Below are 24213 nucleotides of genomic sequence, written 5' to 3' on the forward strand. Positions count from 1 at the left end.
AACACTGGAATGATGAAATCATTTGAACATTATCTAACAAGACTGATTCAGGACAGACAATTAATTATTTTGAACTTTCCTAACAGTCCTTCACAAACAGGGAACAGTCTGTCTATTCTCTCCATCTGTCAGCTGCTGCTGGCTCTTCCTCCTCCTCTTCCTCACACACTGCTGAGTTTGTCCTGGTGGATCATCAGGGCTGCAAAGCCTCACAGATGATGTGCAGCTGTGGGTCCCTCAGTCTGTCCTCACTCTGGACACTTGCAGTCGTCACACATGGAAATCAAATGTGTGATAAGCTGCAGGATTCAAACACAAGTGTAACTTATAAACACATGTTCATACTTTTATTACACAATCAGAGAGAAAGAAACAGAGAGAGAGTGCAGGACAGACAGACAGGTGACAGTCTCAGGTGTACACACTGCTACAAAACAGCACCAGAGAAGCAGGATTTAGTGTTTGTGTCATTACGAGTGTAAACAAGAAGAGTTCCCAGATGGTACAGTGGACACATGTGTGACTCCTGTGATTAAAGCATCTTTCTTTCAGCTTAACGAGTGAACCGTCAGCTCGTTTAAAGATGTGTAAGATGTGAGCCTCATCTTGGTGACTCCCATTTAGACCAAAATTATATGGCCAATTGCATTTTTCATATAACCTCTGGGATCTCCTGGTCTAACAACACTTTCAGTCAAAGGCTCTTGGGACACTTTTTCAATCCTTTGAGGCATCAAGTCTAGACGTGGCTCCTTAAAGAGCCAAGTTTCCAGCTATAAGGTTGCCCAAGTCTGTGATTGGTACCCTGTACAGGACATCAACTCTTACTCTCAATGTTACCATATTTATATATACATATTAAGCGGAACTTAATCTAGAAACTGAGGCTACAACCACTTTAAAAAATATTTTTAATAAGATTACAATAGAAGTGAGAATTTAATAATTTTTTATAAGCAGTCACACTAATGGCCACCACAAAAAAAATGCAGGTTTAATGCACTTACACACATTTAATTCATTTTTAAGACCTAAATGCCACGTTCATTCAGAAGAAGGGAAGAAGTAAGCAGGGTAGCCTCTGCAGAACTGCATGCACATTGGACATGGGGCTCTGCCCTATGGGCCACGTGGCACGGTGCATGTTCTGTCCTCACTAAGTGTTGTCCTCGTGAACGTAGACTCAGCTATACAGACAGCTAAACACTCTCCTAATCAAAATCCAAGGAACAGTTGAGTTGGATGATTTAATAAGGAAAAAGTGTGAAACTGTTGACAAAACCAGAAATAAACCAATAAAAATGTTGTATCAATATAAAATATAGCAAACACATATTCAAAGATATAAGAACACTATATTTATCTGCTTACTGAGTGGAATATGGTTGGAATATGGCATTTTGCAGTTAATTTGATGAATTTTCACTGGGCTCTGCTGTAGCCCAGGAAGACAGAGCTTGAAACATATCAGCATGGCATATTGGCACAATAGTAACATTTTCCACCAAGACTATGAAGATAGTTATTTTACTCCCATGGCACACAAGGGATCACACTGGAGAGAACCAGGCTGAGAACCTAGCTGTCTTTTCATGCCTCCGAAGCAATTCAAAAATACAGACTCTAATCAATTTAATTACATGTAATTTTATTACATAACAATATGTTAACTTTAATGGAATCTGATTACATGAAAAATGATTTAAAAACTTTATTACTTAAATAAATAGACCTTTGATTTTTATATATTTCTGTGGCATCATTTAAAATTATTGCTTCATATTTATTGCTGATTGATCAGTACATAATAACTATTGCACAATTTAAATTCAAACAAGTGCTAGTCTGCATTTGCAAAAAGTCCCACCACAATTCCTCTTCTACATTGCATTTCCTGTATAAGATCATAGAGAAACAAAGAAGCTTATACTTTAAAAAAGCAGCTACATTCTTAGGTGGAAATGCTGCTTTGTGGCAAATCCAGCTCAACATCACAGAAAGCAGGATTAGGATTGCCAAATGTCTTCTTCCTGTCCTTTTTCAGATCAAGCTTTCTTTTTCGTCTCATGGCCTAAAAAATGGGAAAACAGGGCAGAAACTCAGTAAGTTAACCTGTCATATATGACATTCGCTTACTGAAGCAGTACTTACTCTGTCTTTGATCAATTTAAACAAGTAGTAAAGACTTGTGTCTTCTTTTGTCAGCCTGAGCCTGGATTCTACATTCAGCTTCCGACCTCCTGAAATGTTCAATAACAACACACAAAAAGCATCAATGACCTCCTAAGAGGACAGCGTTAACCATAGTGCGCTGAATAAAGATGTTATTTACCTGTCAACACGCTGACTATCAGACCCACACTTATAGTTATTATAGTTCCAATTGGACTGAAGTAAAGGTAGGAGACTGAGTACCAGTCTGCCAGCGCAGGCCTGATGATGGGAGTCGTGAAACCAGAAGTGAAATCTTGCTCATACCATCAAAAGAACAATTGTCATCAAGATTTCTAATGTCTACTCATCAGTGTGCTAAATTTTTTTATAAATGTTCATCCAGGGCATTAAAAAAAAAGTTACTTTATGGATCTTTTCTATTAGCTACACTTACTTGCTATTGATAAGTACTGGGGCTGTTGTTGTGGAGCTCTGCAATGTTGGGACATGAGTGGAGGTCCAGCTGAAGCTGTCCGTCATTGTAAAGTTACAGCCTTCAGTGGTCAGTGACAGAGGCCGACTCATTTCAGGGGGAGGAGGGTATATCTGCGCTCCGATGGCCACCCAGAGAGACACAGCCAGCCCCAACACAACACCTGACAAAGCTCCCTGAAAAACATTTTAATGAGTGCAACATGAAAAAGTGTACAGTTCCATAGAAAAAGATACAAAGGATATGCAAACGTTTTCATTTCATTTCATTTTCATTTCATTTTTATTTATTTCACACTTGGTACTACAAATCAAACAAAACAACCACATCTTCTGTCAACAAAACACAACAACCATGTGTGAAAAGGAGCAGGAAGAAGAAAATATTCTTATTAAACCCTGCCCCCTATCTACCATCGAACTTATATCACCGGTGGGCACCAAAAAAATCAGGAACAAACTAATATTGACATTTCTCTCCGGTCGAATCCCAAACCAACATCACATTCATTCGCATTCTTCATACTGAGTTATCGTTTTAAACATATAACACTTTTTAAAACATTGTAAATTTATACAATTCTTTAAATTATAATGAAGTGAATTCCACAGTCTTATACCCCTAACCGTTGTGCTCATTAATCTTTGTGTAGTCCTGGCTAACTGATGTTTAAAATAAAATTTCCTTCTATTCTCTTCTCCCCTTGAACACATCAAAAATACTCTTTGTAACTTAAAAGGCAAAATATTATTTTTAGCCTTAAACATAATTAATAATGTCCGTAATTTCACTAAATCTCCTAATTTTAATAATTTTGATTCTATAAATAATTTGTTTGTATGTTCTCTATATTTAACATTATGAATTATTCGTATAACTTTCTTCTGTAATAGGTTTAAAGGTTTTATGGTATTCTCATATGTATTCCCCCAAACTTCAACACAATAGTTGATATATGAAAAAAACAAAGAAAAATATAAAATACGCATTGTTTTATAATTTAATAAATCTCTTATACTACCCAAAATATAAATACTTTTGACCATTTTCTTTCTAATATGTTCAATATGAGATTTCCATGTCAAATTCTCATCCACTATTACACCCAAAAAACGAAATTCAGTAACTCTTTCAATCAATTCTTCCTCTATAAACATAATGACTTTATCCTCCTTTACACGATTGCCAAATATCATATATTTCGTTTTTGTCAGATTCAAAGATAATTTATTTACATCAAACCATTTTTTTATTCTTAACATCTCAGAAGTCATAATTTCAACCAAGTCTTGCAAATTCTCTCCAGAGCAATAAAAATTTGTGTCATCTGCAAATAAAATCGAATTTAACCTTTTAGATACGTCACAAATATCATTAATATATAAATTAAAGAGTTTAGGTCCCAAAATAGAACCTTGAGGAACACCACATACAATCTTCAGTCTTTCAGAAGTATTGCCAAAATAATAAACATATTGCAACCTATTCTCTAAATAACTCATTAACCAATTCAATGCTACTCCTCTCACTCCATAGTTATACAATTTAGAAATCAAAATAGAATGTTGTATCGTATCAAAAGCTTTTTTTAAATCAACAAATACTCCCACTGTGTATTTATTATTATGTGTTGCAGATGAAATATCTTCAATAAAAGTCAACAACGCTAATGCCGTTGACCTATTTTTACGAAATCCAAATTGGTTTTCATGTATTAGTTGATATTTTTCAATAAAACTATCAAGTCTTTGTGCAAAGAGTTTTTCTAGCAATTTTGAAAACTGTGATAAAAGAGACACTGGCCTATAATTGTTAAAACTATGCTTATCTCCTGATTTATATAATGGTATTACTTTTGCCACTTTCATTCTGTCAGGGAATACTCCTGACTGTAGCGAAAGATTAAAAATATAACAAAGAGGAGTACTTATACAATCTATTGTCTTTTTAATTATGACCATGTCTATACCATCACAATCAGTAGATTTTTTATTTTTACAATTTTTTACGATTGCTACTATTTCTTTTATGGTAGTATCGGCTAAAAATATGGAATTAACCATTCTATTATCACCTATCCAGGCTTCCTCATCTCCTGGATCATCATTTTTCCTGATTAGATTTGCTAAAGTAAGTCCAACATTTACAAAAAAAGAATTGAATTCGTTTGCTACTTCGGTCTTATCTTTAACAACTTGATTATTATTAATAAAATAATTAGGCCGAACTATGGGTGTGTTCTTATTACCCAATACCTCTTTAAAAATATTCCAAATGCCCTTAATATTATTTTTGTTTTCCTGAAAAACTTTATTATAGTAATCTTTCTTAGCTTTCCTCAATATTAATACCAACTTATTTTTATATAGTTTATATTTCATTTCCGCATTTTTAGTTCTATATATTATATACTCCCTATATAAATTATTTTTCTTTTTACACGCATTTGCAAGACCCTTAGTTATCCAAGGTTTCCTATTTATATTCTTTTTCTTATGCTTAAATGATATCAATGGACAATGTTTATCATACAAGGCCAAATATATATTTAAAAATACTCCGTATGCAATGTTGACCTCATTAACATAAACCTCCTTCCAGTCCGTTTCCATGAGATCTTGTCTAAACCTATTAATTGCTTCATCATTTCTTAACCTTCTATAACTCACAAAACTAGCTTCTTTCTTTCTTTTCATTTTTAAATCGAAAATAAAAAAGACTGGTAGATGATCGCTTATATCATTTATGATGAGGCCACTTTCAATATTATTCTCCAAACTATTAATAAAAATATGATCAATTAATGTTTCTGATTTATCCGTTATTCTACTCGGCTTTATAATTAAAGGATAAAATCCTTTACCATATAATAATTCAAAAAAATCTGACGAAGCCTTATCATTTGTCACTTTACAAAGATCAATATTGTAATCACCACACAAACATACAGTCTTATTTCCCTTAACCTTACTCAATAAATTTTCTACTGCTTCTGTAAATAACTCAATCTGTGATCCCGGTTTCCTATATATACACGTTACAATTATATTACTTCTCTTTTCTATATCCAATTCTACTGTCACAGACTCCATTAAATCATCCATAACAACAGACATACATTCAACTTTTTTACATTTCAAATCACAATTAACGAAAAGTGCCACCCCTCCTGCCTTTGTCTTAATTCTATTCACAAAGTACAAATCGTATCCTTCAATACAAAAATTACAACCCTTATTCTCATCTAACCATGTTTCAGACAGAGCAATTATTTGAAACTTGCCTCTCAGACTATACAGAAAATCTTCAATCGAAGCAAAACTTCTATAAAGACTTCTGCAGTTAATATGAATTAAAGAAAATGTATTGACTATATCAACCTTATCCCTGAATTGCTCCTCTGTAAAATAATCACATGTGACATTAATTGTATTAAGCACATTCCTTTCAGGGTCAATACCTACTTCAAAATCATATGATTTATAATCTGTGTCGTCAAACATAATGCATAAATTATTCTAGCGCTATCTATTACCTCATAAGAAAGAGAAGGAAACAAAAAAAGAGAAAAGAAGGAGAAGAAAAAAAAAAAAAAAAAAAAAAACTGAAAAAGGAAAGAAAAGATCCTAAGCAATCTCACATTCATTTATCAACATATTTTAAAGTCCGTTGATCTTGTTATCTTCCATATCCAATTTTACAATTTCCTTTTGTCCTTTTCCTCCCGAGGTAGCATTTGACCTTGCCAAAAATAAACTAGTTATAGCCATAATTGGTCGCAACCATTTGTCTATCTTAATCATATTATCACGTATAATTGTCCAATTCCTCAAGTTCCTTAATCGTTACAACCTTGGCTTCTTCTGGTGTTCCATTCAGTTTAATCATCACTTTGCAATTCCTGGTCCAGGTTGCTTGAATCTTTTTCTCCTTCCGTAAAATACGAGCTTGTCTTGCAATATCTGCATTTCTTTTTGTAAGATGTTCATTCAGATATACTCCACTTCCTTTCAAAAGGCTGGACCGTCTCAGCAATTCTACTTTGTGTTTTCGATTAACAAATCTCACTACAATTGCTGGAGGAGCATTTTTGTGCCTTCTAGGAAGAGTATAGCATGCAGATATATTGTTACTATGCAGGGGAAGATTTTTACTCGAAAAGAATTCCACAACCTGCCGTTCCAACGATTGTAGCTCCTCCATCGGGGGCACGTCCTCTCCTCGTTTTGCACCAGTCCCAGATTCGGTAACTCTCGCATATGTTCTGTGTTTAGTTTCCAGACCTGTAATGACCATTTCCTCGAGTCGAGCCTGCTGTTCTAGGTCGTCCACCTTCCTTTCCAAAAAATGGATTGTCTTATCTTTCTCCTTGACCAGATCTTTTAGTTCTTTGATTTGCTCCATCATCGACATTAATATTCCTTGTTGCTTATTTACTTTTTCAATTTCCGACGTCAACGAATTAAGTGAATGCTTAATCTCTTCCAGATCTTCTTCGACTTTCTTCATCTTTGCCATTTTGTCTCTCTTTGATGTCAATTATTAGTACCTTTGTTTGCCCAAACAAAATCTAAAGGGACGATTAAAGATGAAGCCTTATTAAATAACAGGGATATATGTAGTATGAAGGTAGATAAAGTACTGTGGGGGTTTTAGCCTCTGTTGCTCTCAATTCAACTTTTTTGAGACGTGTTGCTGCTGTCAAGTTCAAAATGAGCTGTTATTTTTTTAAGAAATGGCACATTTTCTGGGTCTCTATGGTCTAATGTGACTAAAACTTTTTCCTGAATCATTTTTTTTAATCTGAATGTTTATTGACAGCCTTTTTTGGAATTAGGTGTAACAGGGATATACTTACTTTTGACGTGGCAAATGGACAGAGAATCCCCAAAGTGAACAGTCCAAGTAAAGGACCTCCAATGACCCCGGATATACTGATGACTGCCTGTTTAGAGGAAAGCACATACCAGCTAAGCTGCAGACAGCATATTCTATCATTAACAAATGCATAGATCCTGTAATAGTTTTCCTTTCTTGATTAAATAAACCGTGGAGTTTACACACTGACAGATTTGTACCTGGAAGATCGGTCCTAGAAGTGAGGCCAACCCAGCCATCCCAATGCATAAAACTCCATACAGGAGGCCTGCAAACAATAATGGTAAAATATTGGGCGTTCATTTGTTAATAATTTTTCATAATTGCTTTTTAGCGATGCCAGTCTTAAACTGAACACAGTGATTATCTACTTACTCGTTCCTTTTGAGATCCAGGCCAGTTGTCTCTCTGACATGCTGGCATATGGTTTGATTAGATCTTCCACTGTCACTGCAGCCAGTGCATTGATGCTAGAAGAGACTGTGCTATGGGTTGGAATAGTAGGAAACCCAAGAACAGTCGAGTCAAAAACAAGGCACGATACAACTAACCTGCCTTTTAGATAGCAATCACAGCATTATACTGCAAGCTGCTACAGTAAACACACTAAATTTTCATTGTGTACTTAATCTGTTGAAAGTATTATCTTAAATATTCAATAACCTTAAAGATCCACTAAATGCTGCTGCCACAAACAGACCAGGAAGGCCAGGATAGTCTCCCAAGACGTCCATCACCAAATAAGGCATCAACTACAGAGGAACAGTGAGACTGGGTTAATGGATCAAGAGGGCCAGAGAGTCATACCTTATACAAACTACTGATAATAATGATATTAAACTGTTAGTTCAACAGTATTCACACAGTTAAGTAATTAAGTAGCTACTATTTACCATTGATTAGTAATATTCAAATTTTTGTTACTTTGTAACTTTGTTACTTTTGTAAGGTTTTATCACTGATAAGACACACCCATGATTTCAAGTACTGTTTATTCAAAGATGATAGTGTCTCAAAGATTAACACAGGGTGTACTTTGGCACTGGTGCCATTACACATTTTTCATAACAATAGTGAGTCTAACTATCAAATGTTGATATAAGGGCCTTGGTTAGGACATTTTCATATTACAGTTTAATGAAGTGAATTCTCAGTCTTGAGACACTCCTCGTTTCTTTAAATGCTACTGGGAAAAAATGGGAAAAAACCATAAACCACGACTGTAGTTTTCTGTAGTTTCTTGGGCCTACCACTTTTTTATCATCTAACACCTAACACAGGCCTTTTGTTTCCACCCAAAAGAGCACTCTGCACACCATGCTGAGATGAAGTTTCTGACTAGTAGCTCTTTGGAAATCACCTTGTTGGTTGGAAAATACTATTTTTTGCCTGAGAAACTGTGTTAGTTTTGGGATTAAGCTAAAGAAACTAGGAAAATGATGTGTTTTTGGCACAAATTTCTGGTAATAGAGTGCCTAAAGATATCGTTTAAAATGGGTTCTTACTGGTTTATTTCTCAAATTAGGTGCCTTGATGCTTGTTGGGGCAGTTATATAAGAACTATAAGAAGTAATATGAGGTAAACTTTCTATCATGCGTGAGTGTAATTTGTTACAGTGTAACTCTCAGCTATGTCATACCTGATCAAGTGCAGAAAGCAGTCCAGATGTCCAGGGGTCGCAGCTTTTATAGATTGAGTAAAGACACATTCCCGCAAACACTGCACACAACAGTATCAACCACAGACCTAACAGGTTGATGAACAAAGAACTAAAGAAGAAAACAGAAAATAAATGTACTTGCATCCATTTATTTATATAAAAAAAAACATTTATATAATATATATATATTTTTTTATTATTATTATTATTTTTTTTTAATATAGCACCAAATTACAACAACAGGTGCCTCAAAACAGTTTATACTGTAAATACAATATACAATAATACATACAGAGAAAAACCCAACAATCACATGACCCCGTATGAGCAAGCGCTTTGGCAACAGTGGGAAGGAAAAACTCCCTTTTAACAGGAAGAAACCTCCAGCAGAACCAGGCTCAGGGAGGGGCGGGGCCATCTGCTGCGACCGGTTTGGGTGAGGGGAGGAAGACAGGATAAAGACATGCTGTGGAGGAGAGCCAGATTAATAATAACTAATAATTAAAGGCAGACAGGTATATGAACAAAAAGTGACTACAAAAGGTGACTGAAGAAGAAACACTAGACCTACTGCAGCATAGGAATGAAGGATTCGGGGTTACCTGATTCAGCCCTGACTGTGTTTTATGAAGAAGGAAAGCTTTAAGCCTAATCTTAAAAATACAGAGGATGCCTGTCTCCTGAATCCACACTGGAAGCTGGTTGCACAGAAGAGGAGCCTGAAAGCTGAAAGCTCTGCCTCCTCGTCTTTTAAATATGGATGAATTTCTATATTAGTCTCTGCAGTGTAACATATGACTGACCGCTAACTGGCATTTTTAAGGCAAGCTTTTTGTTGAGAAGCCCCCACCACCACCACCACCACCATACATACATCGTGCAATAAAACAAGACTCACAGTCTAGCATGAGCAATGCTCTTGCAGGAGATGTATCTCTGAACCTGCGACTGGTTGGTCCCATATATACTGGTCCAAAAAAATGTCCCTCCAATGGCAACAGTCCAAAAAGTGTGTCTTCTCAGAGGGTTTGTATCAAAGCTGATGAGACATAAAAAGGGAGAAATTTGAGTTTATTGATTGCTTCTGAATTCAAGAGGCTGGTTAGCTAATCTCCAATGTGCACCATTCACAAAAATGTGCTTTAAAGGAGTTTACAACAAGTGAAATCACTAGCAGTACACTGTGGGGATGAACAAAAAGTATTTGACCAGCATAATATAATCTGCAGTATGATCATTGCTTTAACAATGTAACAGATAGCTTTAAGATGGCCTTAAGATGTTATGCATATAGTTATTATGTTGACCTTGTATTTCAGGTGCAGTTATGACTATTTTATACACAATGCATATCTGTGCTTATTAAAGAGTTGGAGCTCGGTCAATTAATTGGGGGTTGGAAGCTTTGTTCGGCGCGATGTTCGGACAATCTATTGTGCAAGTGACTTGGAGCCATAGAAGGAATTGCAATACATGCTTACAAAACACTTATATATCAGATCATTTTATATTAAGGTTTTAGTAGAGGTTCTTGGTTAAAACATTTATTTAGTAGAAGACATACACATAGTCTCAGTGAGCTTCTGGTCTAGTGAAAGGTCAGAAGTGCAACAGGTGAATTGAGAAAGAGCATTTGAGGGCGAGACACAGAGTTAGTAGGTGAAGAGGTGACACAAAGAGCATGTGAGGTCAACACATACACACACATTAGTTAGATTTATTTAGAGGAGAGATTAGTCATGTCTCGACAAGAAAGAGGAACAATTCACTTTAAGATAAGAACGGAAAGTACCAGCCATGAAAATAGAAGATGATCTTCTGGGTTAAAAGTCATTGTGGTGTTGATCTGATCTATGTATAAAATGTACCTGTGACGCATGAAGGGGCGTCAGTAAACAAACCCTGATGTTATAAAATAATTGTTTGTGCTTTAGTTAGTCGGAGATCACTTGCTGTCGGCGTACAGAGTGTTCTTCCCACACGTGTGTATTCATTAAAATCATTGTTTGACCAAGAGCTTCTGGACCAAGGGTGGTTTGTACTCTCCCTCCTCAATTGTGAACCTTAACATTTGGGGGCTTCGTCCGGTGGTTGAGGAGGGGTAGATGGAGAAATTTGGTCTTAGGTGGTCTGACGGGCAGACATGAATTCCAGTGGTCGAAGTGAGTGGGCATAAGCCGGCTTATCCAAAAGGTAAGGCACTACCTGTTGAATTATTTCCAAAGTGTGCCAAATTGGATATGATAAAATTTAAGTCTACTCACTGAAGTTACTGGTGGATGTCTGTTTTGATTTTGATGAAAATTTCATGAGTTGAAGCAGTTAAGAGTCTGATAAGAAAAGTTTAAATACTGGGTTGAAGTCCCAAAGAAATTGAGTTAGAGTCTCAAGTAGTTTGGTAGGGAATTGGTTATTGTGTTGGTTAGAGTCCAAATTTGGTCATAAGAGTGGACCTGAGCGGTCATTTTGTGAGTTGGAGTCTCCATTGACCACTAGGTTGCACCTGCCTCAGTTATACACTTGTTTTGGGTGTTGATTGTTGTTTCAAAGTATTATAAATTATTTTAGAACGGAACCGTGGGGGTTCTAGGAAGCGCAGTGCTCAGAGGTAACGCTTGCCAATGCCAAGGACACTTAGGCATTGTCCTCGAAGAGGGATAGTCAGTTGGTCACTGTGGAGCTTGGGGCACTCCAGAATAACTAGGAGATAGAGTCTCCTTACCGTTTGGAACGGTAGTCTGCGCTTTTTTGGACAGGAGAAGTTGGACTTCGGGCGTGTAACTTTAACCTAACACTTCGGGGTAAGCCTTGGCTGTGAAACGCCAAAAATAGAGCTTCAGGCAAAGTTTGGGTTGGTTGACGCTTTTAAATTGAGTTAGGGATTTTAGAGATGAGGCCAGAAACAGTAGAGTCTGATACTGGTTAATTGGTCGCAAAAAACTCAGGGAGTTTATCCGCTGGGCGGTTATTTTAAATTTGTCGAAATTGTGTAGGCGCTAAAGCTGACAGATCTGACAGTGGTTGTAAATATAAGACGTCGTTGTAATATAGAATAAGAAAATTTGGTGTGAGAGGAGGCTGTGTGTCGAGTCAGCAATGCACTGACTGCCTGCTGCCATTTTTAGATGGAGAGTGTGTGTGCATGCAAATGAGGCAGCTGATGCAGAGCGCATGAGAGGACTATGCTTTCGGTTTTGTGTGTTATTCAGCTCTATAACTATTGTTTGCAAATGTGGATAAATGTCTGCGATTAAAATGCTGGCTTAGTATATAATAACATTGTAAATATATGAATGGTGACAGCGTTTCAAAGTAGAATATAAGAATTGTTTGTGTTTAAAACCAACGTTTAGGTAAGAAGATTTAAGGTGGATTTGAAGGCATAAACAAAAAATAAAAGGGTTACAGTCTGCAAGTGTTGTTAATTCATGAGCTGACTGGATGCAGAGTAAGTGGAGTGGTCATCCTGAGAGGATTGAATGATGCTCTAACTCTGTGGTCAAGTCAGACATAGGCTTTAAGCAACCATGAGCCACTAATAAGCGTGACAGATTAATGAGTATGTGTAAATTGAACTTGTTAAATAGCCTTAATAGAAGTAACTCAATGAACACGCAATAAAGTGGACTTTTTAGGGGTAGTTTACCACTGATACCATAAAAAGCAACTTAATTAGTAGTTCAATAACAAATTTTAAAGATAACCTTTGTTATTTGATAAGAGAGAAAAAATTCAGGTTACATATAGTAAATAAAAAAGGGAATGTTAATCTCTGCGTCATTCCACACTGAAATTTCAATTGTAGGGGATCATTTGGAGGTGAATTGTGTAGGACACGGGGAGACAGAAGAATCTCCCCATGAGTTTTCGGTGTGCATAGAAATTGAGGAGGCTGAACTGGAAGCCTGCCTGGGTCGTTGTTTTTGTTTATTTGAGGGTCTGCTGGAAATTTGTGAGAACGACCACCTTGATATGTGGGAGCCTTCTCGGGCAGCGATTTTTTTGTTAAACATGTGGCAGGCTGTGCAAAATGGAGAAAGCTTTGACACAATGACATAAAGGTGATTTCTTGGTTTTAAATTTATTAGTACGGGACAAGTTGAGGGACGCTTGAGGGTGTGTTGCTGTAAAGTATATAAGGGACGCGCAGCGCCGTTAATGGGTTTAAAATAAATGAAAAAATGAAAAAACACTAATCCGAGGAACTATTGGAGAGGTAAGTATACGGAGGTGAGCGCGTTGCGCATAAGGGTTGCTGGTGTCATATATTAACACTTTGAGGGCGAATAATTTTGATTGAGTGTCAACGCTTGAGAACGCGAGGACAGCGTCTAAAGTGCTGGGTTAAACTTTGTGTGTCACCGAGCAGGGGAAGAGGAGCCAGTGGTTGCGAGAACAGCGAGACGAAGACTGAAACCGAAAGTTAAGCGTGTCTGGGTGACCTAGACCTAGAAGGTGGAGTCGACCAACGCCATTGGAAGAGGTAAGTCTGTGTTTCAGAGAATGGCTGACAGCTCGGGTGCGACACCTAGTGGGAAAAGGGGATGCAAACCTCTGAAGGATCAGCTTGAACAGCTTAAGAAAGCTATTCGTTTGGCTTCCCCTGGAGTATTAAAATCAGCAGAGAAGGAGTGCCAAGCGATGGAGGTTGAGGTAAGCAAACTTATTACATCCCAACAGAAAGGGCTGGGTGATAAAATAGCTCTGAGCTTGGTGTTAAAAACTGAAGGAGAAGTGTATGGACAAATGCATGAGGCCCTACGTGCGTCAATAGAGGCATTAACGGCATTGGAGGTTATAAAGCAGAGAGTAATGCAGGGAGGGCCAGAAGAGGAGAATGAAGACCGTGCGACGTCATCAGAAGAAGAGGACGAGGAGGAGGACGAAGATGGAGGCGCTGAACCCCAACCAAGTACAAGCCTAATTTTGAGGAAAAGAAGTGTGAAGAGAGACCAAGCACAGAGACGGCCCATATTTAAGAGCTCAAAGGGAAAAGGAAAGTTGAGGAAGAGTAGAAAAGTGAGTTTTGAACAAGGAGCTCCTGACCCTGGTTTAAATCTGCCTCTAATAGCAGGTCCAAAGAACGAACCAGTTTATCACGCCTATAAGGTGAGAGATTTGGAAGCATTGGTTAAACAACTTCCACCAATAACCAAGGGAGAACATTGGGAAGGAGAAGAATTAGCGCTGGGCGATTTTCGCGCTTTGGCCGGACGTTGTATGCTGGGTGGTGGGTTAGCAGATGTAGAGCAGATAGCTCAAACAACCAGATATGCAAATGACCTGCCATACCATGAGGTGCAGAATGACTTAGCAGATGCAGTCCGGGAGAAGTACCCAACTCCTAACTCTGGAGCCATTCCAAAAATTATTTGGGATCCCAAAAACACACCCAGAGAGTGTTTAGCTAAAGCAAAGGAACAATGGTTGTTAGAAACAGGAATACATCCGGGGAAGGAGGGTGAAAGTAGAGCGTGGTTTCGTTCGGCAGTGCTGGCAGGGCTGCCCAACCAGGTTGCAGTTGACTTGGAAAAGAACCCAGATTTTGCCGTTGCAGACTCGGTGCAGTGGGATAGACATGTGACCCACAGACTTCAGCAGGAACAGGATTTGGCAAACAAACAAAAGAAAGAGTTGGAGGAAGCCCAGGCGTGGCTGGTTAAGTTGCAGCTGGCAGAAGCAAAAAACAAAGCAGGAGACAGAAAGAAAGAGGATAAAGAGAGCGCAAGGAAAATAATGGTGGCAAGGCCTCAGCCCGATCCTGTGCCTGACTTGCCAGATCAGGATCCGGGTCTCTACCCTGATGACCGTTGGCCCGCCAATGCACCAAGGCAGCGTCAACCAGTAGGGAATTGGGGGACCGGTGGACCGCAGAGAGGGCGTGGTGGATCCGTGAGGGGAGGACAAAGGGCTCGGAATCCAGGGAATCCTAACAATGTGTCTTGGACTGGCTGTTACAGCTGTGGAGCAGAAGGACACTGGTCCCGAGAATGCCCTGAATCGCTGCGAAATTATCAGAGGCGAGGCTATCAACCCCAGGCACGAGGAGGCCCAAGACAAAGAGCTGCTTACAGGGGAGCACATCAAGCTCCAAACCCGAATGCAGCACCAGTCGCCCAGTACCCAGTAGCTGACTGGGGCTGGGAGGGGGAGCAATACTGACGGAGCCCGGAGAAACTGAACAGCGTGGGGACGGCAGAACCCATGCTGTCAATGACCGTGGAAGGCACTGAATTGCCCTTCCTGGTGGAGACTGGAGCAACATACTCAACACTGAAAGACACACCAGACAGTGCGACACTTTCCTGTCACACAGTTAATGTGGTAGGCCTTTCCGGGATTCCAATGACACTGCCATTGACAGATCCAGCATTGACAAAGCTGGGAAAACAGACTTTGAAACACCAATATGTGGTGTCCTCACAGGTGCCTGCAAATCTCATGGGCAGGGACCTGCTTGTGAAACTGGGAGCCACAATCATGTGCTCACCAGATGGACTGATGGTTACTCTGCCTGGAGGAAAAGAATTCCCGTGCCTGGGATCACCTTCAAAAGACTCAATATCTAGTCCAGAACTCTGAACAATCCACTGCCGAAATCTACTGGGGGAGGCTGGTGGAAGAAGGCATTTTGAGACATTATCAGCTGTGGAAACCCTGGATAATGAGCCTGGCCGTCTATTCCCCCGCGAGATCCTTTCCACGTTACACTCTTTTATGATAGGGAAGATAACGATATCTATCGGGAACAGTTCCAGTCTGATCTTGAGGGACAGACGTGGAATGTGCGAACACATAACATTTATGTTGGACCAGAAGGTGTGGCCGCGGCTGTGAAATTTACTGATGAACAACTGCCTTGGTACAATGTGGGAGAGGATTCAGCCCCTCACATTACATTGGCGGTCCACGAGGGTCATGGGCCAAGAGATCTGGGACCGATGGTCAAGCGGGCGCTGGACAACGCCAGCTGGCAAAGCACCCAAATTCCAAATGTCTGGTATGCACCAAAATGTAAAATATATCGCATAACTTGTTTGTCCAACGATGCAGTGATCTTAGAACATAAAGAAATCTCCAGAATACATGGCAGGGAAAGAATGGATCATCCTGATGCAGTAGCTGAGCTCTCAAAATTGCCTGATACTTTGTGGTCCGCAGGGCCCACAGATGTAGGTTTAGCTAACTGTTCGCCTGTCCTGTTCCAGCTGAAGTCTGACACACCAATTAACAGACCACAATATAAGCACAAAACTGAAGCAGAAGAAGGTATAGCTGAAACCATTGAAGGGCTGTGGAAGGCAGGAGTGCTTGAGCCCTCATGGTCATTTTGGAACACACCTATTTTGCCAGTGGAAAAACATGGGACAGGGAAGTACCGTATGGCATATGATTTGAGAGCAATAAATGCCATACTGAGGACTGACACTGTGTCTGTACCAAATCCCTACACAGCTCTGACCGAAATTACTGGGGACCAAAAGTGGTTCACATGTATTGACCTAGCGAATGCATTTTTTGTCTCCCACTGCACGAGTCACTCAGAGACATTTTCTCTTTCACATACAGAGGCCGGAAATTTAGGTACACACGCCTACCACAAGGCTTTGCACTCTCACCAGGAATTTTCAATCAGGTGTTGAAAGAGGCATTGTCCCCATGTCAACTGCCAGAGGGCTGTACATTAATACAGTATGTTGATGATCTTCTTATTGCAGCCCCGTCAGCAGCGGCCTGTACGGCAGCATCGCTCGTGGTGTTGAACAGATTGGCGGAGTGTGGCTTCAAAGTGAGTAAAGAAAAACTGCAGTTGGTCCGGCCAGAGGTAACATTCCTGGGCCGGGTGATCGCACACAGATCAGTGGGGTTAATGAACACACACAGAGACCAAATTCTGACACATCCAAAACCAAGAACTGTGAAGGAGTTGCTTTCCTTTCTTGGCTTGACAGGTTACAGCAGGCAGTTCATTCCGAACTATGCGGGTAAAACTGCCCCTTTAAGGGACCTGATCAAGAAAGTTGGTGTTCGAAATCTGAAGGCTGAATTGCCTTGGACGCCGGACACAGAGACAGCGTTCATTTCGCTAAAACAGGATTTGTCAAGAGCCACAGATCTGGCCACACCTAACTATGATGAGGCATTTTATCTTGATGTTTCAGAAACAAAGGGAGTTGTGAATGGTGTGTTGTTTCAGAAAAAAGGGGGAGGTAGGGATGTACTTATGTATGTCAGCATAAGATTAAATTCAACAGAAGCAAGGCATCCCACATGCACACAACACGCAGCAGGAGTAGCAAAGATAATTCAGAAAACAGCACACATAGTGAGGGAACACCCACTGAAAGTGCTTACCACACACAGTGTAGTGGCCTATGTGAACTCACAGGTATTCACAATGACTCCACTGACGCAACAAAGGTTGAGCAAAATTTTAGAGGCGCCAAATTTGATATTCACACATGAAGGAATAAATATGGCAGACCTAATGGGGTCAGGAGAACCACATGACTGTATTAAGAAAGCCCAAGTTGAAGGAAAAATCAGGGAAGACCTGAAGGCAGAGCCCATATATGGAGCTGAGGATTGGTTCACAGATGGATGCTGCCACAGAGATGAAGAAGGATTAAAAGCCAGCTATGCAGTAGTCTGTAGAGTAGGAACTGAGTTTCAGGTGAAAGAAGCAGGAAAAATTGAGGGACAACAGTCGGCCCAGAGAGCTGAAGTGATAGCCCTAACTCGAGCCCTGAGGTTGGCTAAAAACATGAGAGTGAACATCTACACTGACTCAGCATATGCGTTTGGAGCAGCTCATGTGGAACTGGCTCAGTGGAAGAGAGCCGGGTTCAGAACGGCCACTAATGCACCCATCTGTCACAAAAAGGAAATGGAGGAACTGGAAAAGGCCCTGGAGGACCCAGACGAGGTAAGTATTATAAAATGCAAAGGCCACTCACAAGCAGACAGTATGGTGGCAAAAGGAAATCAGAAAGCTGATGAAGCCGCAAAGGAAGCAGCGGGCTACAAAGGACAGAGACAAATGGTGCAGGTAACCCCAGAAGAGGAGGTTAGCACTAACAGCATGGAAGAAGTTAGACAGGCTCAGGAGGAGACATCCCCAGAGGAAAAGGGGGTGTGGGAAAACAAAGGAGCCTGGCAAGATGGCGGTTTGTGGAGGGGGCCAGATGGGCGTCCCGCTTTAACGGCCAAAATGGCGGAACAGAAGGTGAATGAGGCTCACGGGCTTGGTCACATGGGAGTGAAACAGATGGAGAGAAATTTGTGCCGATGGTGGCATCCTGATTTGAGAAGGATGATACTGGAAAAGGCCAGAACGTGCCTAATTTGTGGGGCACACAATCCAAAGCCAGCAGTAAAACCTGAAGCTGGTAAGTTTCTCATGCCAGAAAGGCCAGGAGAAGAGGTCGTGATTGATTATACCGACATGATTGATACAGGCCCAGGTGGGGTGAGGTATTTGTTGGTGTGTGTGGATGTTCTGACTGGATGGCCCGAAGCATGGGCGACCAAACGTGAAGACGCGAAAAGCGTGATTAAGTGCTTAATCAATCATTACATTCCAAGGCATGGGTTTCCCAAGAGAATTAGATCAGACAATGGTACTCACTTCAAGAACAAAGATTTTCAAGAGGTAGAGAGGATGTTGGGAGTGTAACATAAGTTCGGGATGGTCTATCATCCTCAATCTCAAGGAAAGGTAGAGAGGATGAACCTAAATTTGAAAAACAAGTTGGCTAAAATCTGTGCGCAGACAGGGCTAAATTGGGTCGCAGCCCTGCCCATTGCTTTGAGGACCATAAGATGTTCTGTTAACCAATCCACAGGTTTCACCCCTTATGAGCTGCTGACTGGGAGACAGTTTCCAGTGCACCCGCACACGAGAGCTTGGTGGAGGAAAATTCGTCTTCAAAGAACGCAGGTGTCAAGGAACAGAGGCAGAATAAACCTCTTCACCTGTGCAACGGGCCGACCAGTAGTCCACCTGGAAGGCCGAAGAAAGAAGAGCAGCCTAGGAGGAGATCGCCGCGCCTACAGAAAGGAGTGGTAACAAATTGAGAGTTTGAAAAGGGGTGGTTTAAATAAAAAGAGTAAAAAAGGGAAAGTGGAAGGGGCTTGCTCTGTCAATTATGTTGTCTCTATCTGTATTGGTGGGTATTTTGGTGACCTGTGGTTGTTGTCTCATTCCTTGTGCCCGAAGGTTGGTAGAGAAGGTGATTGTAAAGGCAGTGGACCCTGGGGCGGTGGCCCCTATGTCCATGATGCCGATGATGGATCTGGAGGTAGTCGAGTGGACTGAGGAGTGAACAACAACCTATGTATCGACCTCTGGTGTGCCAGAGGTCGAAAGGGGGATTGTGGGGATGAACAAAAAGTATTTGACCAGCATAATATAATCTGCAGTATGATCATTGCTTTAACAATGTAACAGATAGCTTTAAGATGGCCTTAAGATGTTATGCATATAGTTATTATGTTGACCTTGTATTTCAGGTGCAGTTATGACTATTTTATACACAATGCATATCTGTGCTTATTAAAGAGTTGGAGCTCGGTCAATTAATTGGGGGTTGGAAGCTTTGTTCGGCGCGATGTTCGGACAATCTATTGTGCAAGTGACTTGGAGCCATAGAAGGAATTGCAATACATGCTTACAAAACACTTATATATCAGATCATTTTATATTAAGGTTTTAGTAGAGGTTCTTGGTTAAAACATTTATTTAGTAGAAGACATACACATAGTCTCAGTGAGCTTCTGGTCTAGTGAAAGGTCAGAAGTGCAACAGGTGAATTGAGAAAGAGCATTTGAGGACGAGACACAGACAGTTAGTAGGTGAAGAGGTGACACAAAGAGCATGTGAGGTCAACACATACACACACATTAGTTAGATTTATTTAGAGGAGAGATTAGTCATGTCTCGACAAGAAAGAGGAACAATTCACTTTAAGACAAGAACGGAAAGTACCAGCCATGAAAATAGAAGATGATCTTCTGGGTTAAAAGTCATTGTGGTGTTGATCTGATCTATGTATAAAATGTACCTGTGACGCATGAAGGGGCGTCAGTAAACAAACCCTGATGTTATAAAATAATTGTTTGTGCTTTAGTAAGTCGGAGATCACTTGCTGTCGGCGTACAGAGTGTTCTTCCCACACGTGTGTATTCATTAAAATCATTGTTTGACCAAGAGCTTCTGGACCAAGGGTGGTTTGTACTCTCCCTCCTCAATTGTGAACCTTAACAACACTAGGAATGCTCCACAGTATGAGACATTAAATTTCCACAGAACTGCTACGGTGCTTAGCTGCATTTGTGGAAAGAATTGTTCTTATTGCTGTGTATGTATATTGTTGTTGATTTAGTGATGATATACTGAGTCAACCCATAGCATGAAAACTGTCACTGTAAATTAGTGTTACTGTTCCTCTTCTGCCGACAGTTGACTCTTTTCCTGCTGCTAAATTGAACGTTCATTTTAATGTTTTGGTGAATACTCACTCCCAGAAGTTGATTCTCCCTCCGTGTTGTGAATCTGAAAAGATGTTGATGACTCCACCTTGTAGGATCACAGATGCGATGATGACAGACAGGAAACCTGCGATCATTACACCGAGCTGGAGGGAAAAAAATACCACTTTTAGTTTGCTTATTGAATGTTGATGGAAACGGTGATAAAAACTAGTGTTTGACTTGTAAAGAAGAGCAGAAAATGCTGGTGTTTTGAATGAAGCAAAACACCAGCATGCTGATGTGGTGTGCAGTTACTATTTATGAAACACCAGTGTACATTGTTGTCTCTCCAACCACAAGCAGCATGAGGCATAACGGGTGAGCTCTGATTTAGTCAGTACCACACCAACCACCTGGTGTGTTATTATTTCCCCGAGGAGCCTACCTGAAACACGTCTGTCCACACCACTGCCTTTAGACCACCCTGTAACAATGCAGACCAAAGTCAGATTTCACAAAGGGCTGCTGTATATTTCCATTTGGTGGTATGACTCTTTTAGACCTTCAAGAACCAATAACTGCAGATATAATACTGATTACAATTATTGAGTCAGACATTGCATTAAAAGAAGGTTGAAAAACTTCCACATGTGCATGAGTCTAGGGAAGCTTAAGTAGTGCACACTTTCTGAGGTTTCCTAGGTGTGCAGAAGTGTATCATCATGATGACACTGGGATCCTCTGATCGATGGTGATCGGGGCTGAGCTTGAATGAACCCATTTTCTCATTATTTAATCATTCTTGTCAAAATGCATTAAAAAATTGGGGACCGCAGAATTCATTCAATCAAATTTTGTTACATACCAGTGTGCAGTAAAATGTACAGACCACTCCCGTGGAAATGACCGCACCCCACAGATTCATCCCGGTCACTGAGGAATGAACCACTGGTCAGTCAACTGGATAAAACCGAGTACGCGTAAGTGCCCTCGTGCAGGAATGTTTTATGAATGTGACCACTGTGTTGGACCGCAAGCAAACATACCTTGGTTTAAAGCAAGAGCTGGAACATAAATGACAATTCCACTGTAGAGGATCTGTCACAGGAAAAAAAAAGTTCCCCGAGTGACTGATATGTGGTTTTACCTACACAGGTCAAAACCCTGTAATTATGTGTAGACAGGCCTCTTACTCACTGTTTGGACAATGAACAGCAGTGTGCCCAGCAGACGGGTTGCTCTGTTAAAACGCAGCTCCAGATACTTCATAGTGACAGAAGTAGAGAGACAAGATAAAAGTATGAGTAAGGTGATGCATTTCTATCAAGTCATAAAATGTTTTCGTCTCATGTTTACAAATTAACCAGCGCCTTAAAGTCGAACCCAATCACTCCCTTTACTCCTCTTTGGTTTGAATCTATCGATAATCTGTTTTTCATCTCCATGCACCATAGTTCATGACATAAAGTGAGACAAAAGCAACATCTGAAACTTGAAAACCACACACCATAATGTTTAGTAGCCGGGGCTCTCTTTACAAACCACTTTCGACTTTCTTTGACTTTTACCAAGTTACTTGGCCATATTGTATTTTATCTATCTCAGTCCACAAAAACGACGTGCTCTTTATTCTTTCAGTGTCATTCTTGTTTTGTTTTTTTACCAAGCCTAACACAGGCCTTTTGTTTGCACAGTAGTGCAACGGTGATCAAATGTCTCTGTCCCTTTCTCGATAACAGTTTGTGGCGTGAATAAGGCACGGCGGGACCACGGAGCAACGTTCAGAGCCAACTTTATTTAATTCACGTCACACCACACACCCACCAACCCCTGAGTCCCCGTGTTTTAACACGGCCGGCGTGATTGCGGATGCCGTGCAGGTGCGTCCGCACGGCACCGCAAACCACGCCCCACCACACAGTTCAAAATTATCTTTCACATGTAGACATTTCATTCCTGTGTAAACAGAGTCTGGTGGAATTGCAAAACAGAAATCAGACGATCCACACAGCACAGCACTGAAAAAAGGGGAAGAAAAAGTACTCTTACCTCAAAAGTGCTGGTGATTTCCAGCTTGTAGAAGATGGGGAGGAAGACCTCAGATGTGATCAGCATCGCCATTAAATAGGAGAGACCGTAAAATCCGATATTGGCTCCGTATTGGTAAACCTACAGAGGGATTGTATGAATTATTGTAGCTATTTAAAAAAAAAGAAAGTTCAGCCTTGCTTCCATTCAATAACCGTCACATTTTGGATTTGTCCCTTGTGAATCTGCGTTTTACCTTACCTCAGCTGGAAAGGACAGCACTGTGATGGCTGACATGAAGCTGGCGGTCAGGGACAGGGAGACGGGCAGAGCTGTCAGCTTGCGGCCTCCAGTTAAAAAGTTCCCGGGGTTTCTCCGGCTCCTGTCCACCCAGGCGTAGTAGATCCCCACAGCAGCGGACACCACCAGCATGAGAGCGAACACCACATAGTCCGCCAATGCGAAGGAGGTAACTGCCATTTTAGTCAAAGTTGGAAACAAAGCTTTGAGATTTATTCAGAAAGTTATTCAAACCTCCCCCATGTGTAGAAGTCCTGGCACATCACCATCTCACTGAACACTGAGCTGAGAGCAAAATCACACCGCTGTGGGTGTGTGTGAGGGAGGCAGGGAGGGAGGGAGACAGGTGGATATAGAGAGAGAGTTAGTTCCAGGGAAGTACAGTAGCTGCAATATATGAAAAATCCACAGGCCAGCAAATATTTGTGATATCAAGTCTTCGTGACCGCAGAAAAAGTGTTTTTTATCAACCCCATGCTTGTGTTTCAAGAGGTTTTTTTTGAGAAAACTGTGTGTTTTTGACAATGTTTTCGCCTTTTTATACTTCAATTTGCAGAAATACACACTTAAAAAAATGATCATGCCACTAACACAAGAAAATGATTTTTTAATTAAAATCTATTGCAGCGTGTCATAGAGACAAACGTTTATTATGTTTATCTTGCTCCTCATTGCTGCTGTTTCAGTATAAGAAAAAAGCCCCTCTTCAAATCATACTAAAAACACTACTGTCCACCAATGTAACAATAACCGGAGCTAGCAGAGCGTAACTTTTTGAGCGTGTCTGAAGAGTGTGTGGTAGTTTTTGATAAGGGATACACGGCTCAGAATTCAGCAAAGCAGATAAAAAGAGGGAAGGGACTTGAGAAGTTGTGTAAAGTGTGATTTTACTGGCAGTTTTGAGAATGTGGACTAGATTTTGAAAGTTATGGGACTGGATTTTTCTGGATTTGAATCCTTGTTGTTGCTGCAGCACCAGAGTCAGCTGGGCTACAGTTTATCAGACTTTATCTTTATCAAACCTTGTGTGGGATTCATTAATCATTTCAAAAATAGGAATATAGCAATATTCATTTTTCTAGAGTAGACTATGATATAAATGAAAATAATATCTTATGTTATTGTCTATAAATATATGCTATAGTAATGAAATGTCTGCACACGCACAGACTGTAAACACCTGGAGAATCAGAATCTTTAATTCAGACCTATATGTAATAAATGTTA

At 40.3% G+C, this 24213-nt stretch overlaps 1 protein-coding gene across 1 annotated transcript; it reads right to left on the minus strand.

The window, feature by feature from the left end:
• Positions 1-894: 894 nt before the first annotated feature.
• On the minus strand, positions 895-23180 carry LOC146689876 (sodium-coupled monocarboxylate transporter 1-like). Its single transcript, XM_085437687.1, has 17 exons — positions 22948-23180; positions 22708-22827; positions 21856-21921; positions 21705-21756; positions 21524-21591; positions 21104-21142; positions 20707-20822; positions 10085-10225; positions 9166-9295; positions 8189-8277; positions 7901-8010; positions 7726-7793; positions 7506-7592; positions 2609-2823; positions 2333-2433; positions 2152-2240; positions 895-2071 (listed from the first exon to the last, which is right to left on the minus strand). The coding sequence occupies exons 1-17, from the start codon at positions 23164-23166 to the stop codon at positions 1952-1954; spliced, it is 1830 nt and encodes a 609-aa protein (XP_085293813.1). The 5' UTR covers positions 23167-23180; the 3' UTR covers positions 895-1951.
• Positions 23181-24213: the final 1033 nt, after the last annotated feature.

Source organism: Copadichromis virginalis, linkage group LG17 (genome assembly GCF_057382275.1).
Source record: "Copadichromis virginalis isolate Kocher_CV1m ecotype Utaka linkage group LG17, C_Virginalis_male_GT1.1, whole genome shotgun sequence".
Taxonomy (NCBI): Eukaryota; Metazoa; Chordata; class Actinopteri; order Cichliformes; family Cichlidae; genus Copadichromis; species Copadichromis virginalis.